Source organism: Paracoccidioides brasiliensis (assembly GCF_000150735.1).
Source record: "Paracoccidioides brasiliensis Pb18 unplaced genomic scaffold supercont2.15, whole genome shotgun sequence".
NCBI lineage: Eukaryota > Fungi > Ascomycota > Eurotiomycetes > Onygenales > Ajellomycetaceae > Paracoccidioides > Paracoccidioides brasiliensis.
Window position 1 is genome coordinate 58,633 of NW_011371372.1, and position 6,000 is coordinate 64,632.

Here is a 6,000-nt window from a genome sequence, read left to right on the forward strand (position 1 = left end):
GAAACAAATGAAATAAAAGCGGCTGTCAGGATGTATTCATCCCCAGGATGTTTAAAATAAAAAAAAGAAAATGGACTTTTTTCCCCCTCTCTTTTCTTTAATTCTTTTTTTTGGTCTTTTTTTTCTTTTTTTTCCTTTCTTTCTCGTTTCATCTAGTACCATTGTAATCAGCCGTCCACTCCTGACTGTGCTGTCCCCAGCCACCAACCCCAGCAGTCGGCGCCCCCATAATCTGATCCTGTGGTGGGCCAGACGTGTAATTCTGCCCGGAGCCACTCGCGTACCCACTATTTATTCCTGAATCGTCATCATCACCAAATCCAAATTCGCCCCCAGAGCTAGCATCGAAACTGCCCCTGCCACCGCCACCAGCCGTATCATCCGGTTGTGACGAGAGTTGATCCCACTGCAGAGTTTGGAGAGCAGGATACTGTGCCAGCAGCGCTGCAGGTAGCGTAAAGCCCGACACCTGTCCCTCCATCGGCGGGATACTTATCGGTTGAGTCACTGGTTGCAAATGACCGTGCATAGATTGTTGAACCCCGAATGTCCGCTCGCGCTCAATCACCTCCTCATCTAGCAATGGCTTGATACATACTCTGCCGGCTTCTGAGCGAAAATGGCGACCCAGCGCATCTGCTCGCGCGAACCGTCGCCCACAACCCCAGTGGCCGCCGCGGGCTAGATCGCCACGACATACGAATTTCTTTTCACCGGAGTGGAGAGACTCGTGGCGCTTGCGGTCATGCTGGCGGGCGAAGGCCTTGCCGCACACTGTGCACACAAAGGGCCTCTCGTCGGTATGTGTACGAAGATGAGAGCGTAAATTGTAGGCTCTGGTAAAGCGTTTCGGGCATAGGCTGCATTGAAAGGTTGCCGGGTGTTTCTGGATACGTTTAGAGTCTGTAGCACTTGCACCTGGTCGTTGGGGGTCGGCGAGATCCAGTATGTAATTACGATTGTCGATTGAGGAGGTTGACTGGCGTCGATTCTTGGCTGCTGACGGAGAAGCATCACGGGAGGATGGAGTGCTCAGGTTGCCAGTGCTGCCGCTAAAAGGTGAAAGGGAACGTTGGGAGCCTGGACCAGCGATAGCTGGAGGTGTCGAAAGTGGCATTGGACGAGTCATGGGATGACCATAGGGATCAGACTTGCTGCGTCCACGAGAGCCTATTGTTCCATTTCGCTCAGCATAAAATAGTTTTATGATGTACTTGAGGAAGATGTATCAGGGGTGAAAACTTACGGTTAGCGGGAGGGCTGAGAGTGTCCATATCTGTCTCCGGTTTGGAAGGACCAAAGCTTGTGGTTCGTGATGGAGGCGCAAATTCAACATTGATAGAAGGCGGCGTCATTTGGGCAGCCTGGCCCATATCCCCAGGACTATTATGGGTTTGAAAAGCGGGTGCGGGTGCTGGGGTCGCCTCAGCCCGGGTGACATACATTTCTGGAGGACTAGTTGGTCCAAGTTGATTATTCACATGCTGTGCTAAGATAAATGATCCATCTTGCCCCGGATCCGCACCTAGTTGCTGCGGCATCAGGCGCGGAGAGATATAAGGGCTCTGACCTGGGCTAAGCCTTTGATGTAGGACCTGCTCCGATATTGAAAATGCTTCCATTCCCAGGGCATTCTCATATGGGTTCTGATCGTTTTGAGCGGAGAGTAATGGAGAATGACTGTTAATGTCTGGATCAAAGGTATCGTGATGGGCGAGATAGGGCGAATGCGCAGCAGAGGAAACGTCCGAGTGCTCTGATGGTGCTCTTCGATGGCTTTGGAAAGCGGGATTCCCTAGCATGCCTTGCCAATCGGTGTGGGATTGGCTCGTCAAAAAGGCTGCACTTGTGGGGTCCAATGATGTTGGACGAGACTGGTTGGGGGTATAATAAGCACCTGGGTTAGAAGCTGGAGATGATGGACGGCCAGGGGACGGGTGTGCATCAGGTGGTATCAAGTGTGGGGGAGTGGGGTGTGGAGATGATATCCTGCTTAAGTTCGCAGGATTGACAGACTGGTTTAATTGTTGCTGTTGCTGCTGTCGCTGATTCTGATTGAGTTGTGGATCAAGCATAAGTGAAGGGTCGAAATCAGTTGCGGTATTAGTGTTTGTGTAAATAGTAAAATCCTCAAATTGTGGCCTATTTGAGTTAAGGAGGCTGGAGAAGTTCTCCTCCCCCTGCGCGGCTTTGATATTCAAGGAGCGTTCGAGCTGATTGAGGAAACCGGCCTCGAAGCTTTGAGAGAACGGTTGGGGATGCCCAAAAGGAGGAGGTTCCGACGATGTGACGCCAGAGGGATGGAGGAAATTGGTATCATGCGCGGATGCGGATAGGTAAGGTGTGGTTATGGGGAACTGCTCATTGGAAGTGGCTAAAGAGGGAGAGTTGGTGAAGATTGTACCAGCAGGATCGAGTTCAAGCGAAGAGGTCCGGGGGTCATGGTATTGAGGGTGTGGGGAGGTTGATGGATTCAAAGAACGACTTTTATTGTTCATTGAACGAGATCTCCCTCTGTCCTCCTGTGGAGTTTCCATTGCGCGTGTTTGTTGATGCGCGCGTATGTGGGAGAAGGAGGAGGAGGGGTAGAAGATGTAACGTATGAGGTTACTTGAGAATGGCAGCTATTAACGTTCCTCCAACAAAAGATCCACCTTTAGCAGACTCGGGAGTTTATTTGTTGACACCTAACCAGAGAAGAAATACAGAATGCCCCTGATTATCGGATAGCGATGCAGCGGCAATGGTATGGGTAGCAGCGGCGACGTGTTAGATCTCCCTCACAACACTCAAGAATGACGCGAAAAAGAAACGGCAACTCGGTTTTGCGGGGGGGAAATCGGCTTGGTGGAAGGAAAGGGGTATTTCCAGCGTTGGGACCAGTTATTGACGTTCCAGAAGGTAAGCAGCAAGATAGACCAATTCTAAGAATAGACAGCTCCTCAGAGCGGCGAACAATGGCCGAAAAGAAGAACCTGAAGGTTGGAAGGATTGGGCGGTTGTGGTTGATGATCTTTTTGGCACGCGGTGGTGGATCTTGACCGCACAGACCACAGGGACCACACCCAAAACAAGAGGAGAGATGCGTCAGGAGAAGCCAAGGGGGGAGGTTAAGACGGGCTGGACGACATGGTGGAAATGCCGGGGAGGATGGACGAGGAGGTTGGACGGGGAGATGTCGGAGGGAGGAAGAGAGTTGGGCTGAGATAGGGAGAAACTTGGAGAGGAAACGTCTGAATCAGGTAACTAAGGTTGGTTAGGGCAGCGCCCAGGCGGCCCATGTACCATCCAAGTACCACCCATGGAATATGATGTACTACTGGCTATAAATTTTCGCTTAGAGATACATAGTGGATACATCAACATACATCATCCAGCCTCGCAATCTCTTACCACCACGGCATCCATACTCCGAACATGAACAGTGTTGTCCAGTCCTATAGATAATATTCCCTTGAAATGTGTGATCAATTCTTCCCCATATCCAGTTGCACGATTTATGTCGCATACGGAGCAGTTTACCGGAGGGATCAATTTCAATGATCAATGTCCTTTGGTTAGTTTGGCACGGTGGTTTAGCTTAACCTGGGCCGTGTAGTTAGTTACAATAGTTGTCTGGTTATCAATCTACCCCGCAATGATTCCTCATCCATATCCACTGGCTCATTCTGCCGCCATATTGAGCCCGATCGACCAGGCGGTGGGATATTTTTAGCCACGCGACAGGCATGTTTCTTCCAGTTCAAGCGCGCGGGGGAGGTAAGTAAGGATCATGTATATTATGTATCAACCTCTCTCCACTTGCTAAATGAATCTAGTTAAACGGTCTTCAGGGCCATTTCATGGCATTCTCCGTCCATTCAATCTGTCCCACTGCGATTTCGCACTGTGAACCCCCCTGCATGGAACCGATGAAACAAGCTGCTGGTTTCCATCCACCAGTCTCCCAGTCTCTTGTCCGTCCCGACTCAGCCTTGTGGCTGTGCAATATTCTCAAACACATACATGTTATTCCAACAATCTCGCTCTCCACTGAAGACTTCTAGCTGAGGCTGGGATCACATAAACATGCCGGTCTGCATCGAATAATAATGCTTGCCGAACGGCCTGCTCCAACACACGTTGGTCCGTGTTTCAAATTCTCTCGCTGTTTTCAGTGTAAAAATATGGAGACATGTAACGTGCTTCACCACTTAGCGCACGCCACCACTTAGCGCACTCCACCATTTAACCCAACGCGTTTCAATATGTGTTTTCTCCGTGTTTTCTCCCTTCAACTCCCTCAATTCAAAATTCAACACTACGTCCAACAACATAAATATTGACCCAGCAGTTGAAGAATATTTTCAGCAAGAAGCTCCTAATTACAATGAAATTGCTATATATATATGAAATTCACTGGATGGAAGTGATGGAATAGATTACAGAGTAGTTTTAGCAAAAAAAAAAAAATTAAAAAAAAATAAAAAATACCTATATCAACTTATTGAAAAAGCTTGTAGATACTTAAAAGAAGAAACTTTTAATATATATGTTATTTTAACTATGAATTTTCTTCTATATTAAGAATTTATGTAAATCTTATATAAAAAATTATAATTATTAAATAATTAATTATTTTATTATTATTATTATAATTATAATATAATTAATTAATTATTTTTTATATTATACTATTTTAATATTGAATTTATAATTTATAATTTTAATTTATTTTTATAGTAAATTTACTTTTTATTATTATAAAAATAGAATTAAATTTAAAATTAAAATTTTTTAACTTATTTTTATATATTAAATTTATAAAATAAATAAAGTTTAATTTAAATAAATAAATATTAAAAATATATAGATAAAAATATTAATTTAAGTTTTTTATTAAAAATTAATATAATAAGAAATTTATATTAAATTAATAAAATTAAATATAAATTTATATATAAATTAAAATAAAAAAATTATTTAATTATAAAAATAATAATTAAATAGTTATAATAAGAATATTAAATTAAAAATTAAAATATAAAATAAATAAATAACTAATATAATAGTATAAAATAAACTTTATTTAAATTATTTAATAATAAAATAATTATTTTATAATTACTATACAAATAATTATTTATAAAAATTAATTAATAATAATTTAATAATTATATTAAAAGATAAAATATATAAATAAAAATTTTTTTAAATTATTTTTTAGATAATTAAATATTTACTTATTTATATTTAAATTAAAATTAAAATATAATATTAAAATTAATTAAATTTATTATTTTTTTTAAAATAAATTTATATATAAAAAATCTTTAAGAAAATTTTTAATTAATTTTATTTTTAATTTTTTAAAAATTTATTAAAATATTAAAATCTATTAAAAATTTGATATTTTATAAAAATTAAACTAAAATATTATAATATAAATGAAGAAAATAATAAAATTAAAAAAATTATATATATAAAAAATAATATTTTATATATTATTGAAGAAGAATTTTATATATTAAAAGTTATTTAAAAAAAACTTTAAATAAAATAATATAGAACTATATTATTAAAATATTATAAAAATTAATAATATTTATTTTTTTAATATAATTATAAAAAAATAAAATTAAGTATATAGTATTAACTACTTCAATTATAACTATTTATTCACTATTTTTTTAAATTGTATAAAAAATAATTTATTATTTATTTTATCTCTAATAATCACTTTAATTATTAAGATAACTTTTATTATAAAATTAATATTATTAAAGTTATAAATATTATTTAATATATTTTTTATTTTTTTATTATAAAATTTATTAAAATAACTTATTTATATAAAATTTTTAAATTTTTATACTAAGTTTACTAATAGTTATATTTATATAAGAATTATATCTTTAATTTAAAATATTATTAAATAAATTTATTAACTTAATATACTTCTACAATAGTAAAAGCATTGAATTTATACTTTATAAGTATTAAATTAATCATTTCTTATAT

At 38.2% G+C, this 6,000-nt stretch overlaps 1 protein-coding gene across 1 annotated transcript; it reads right to left on the minus strand.

Annotated features, from left to right (window-relative positions):
• Window positions 1–148: 148 nt before the first annotated feature.
• Window positions 149–2,537, minus strand: PADG_08253 (uncharacterized protein; the record flags this gene model as incomplete). Its single annotated transcript, XM_010765243.1, has 2 exons — window positions 149–1,170; window positions 1,247–2,537. The coding sequence occupies 2 exons, from the start codon at window positions 2,535–2,537 to the stop codon at window positions 149–151; spliced, it is 2,313 nt and encodes a 770-aa protein (XP_010763545.1).
• Between the last annotated feature and the right edge of the window lie 3,463 nt (window positions 2,538–6,000).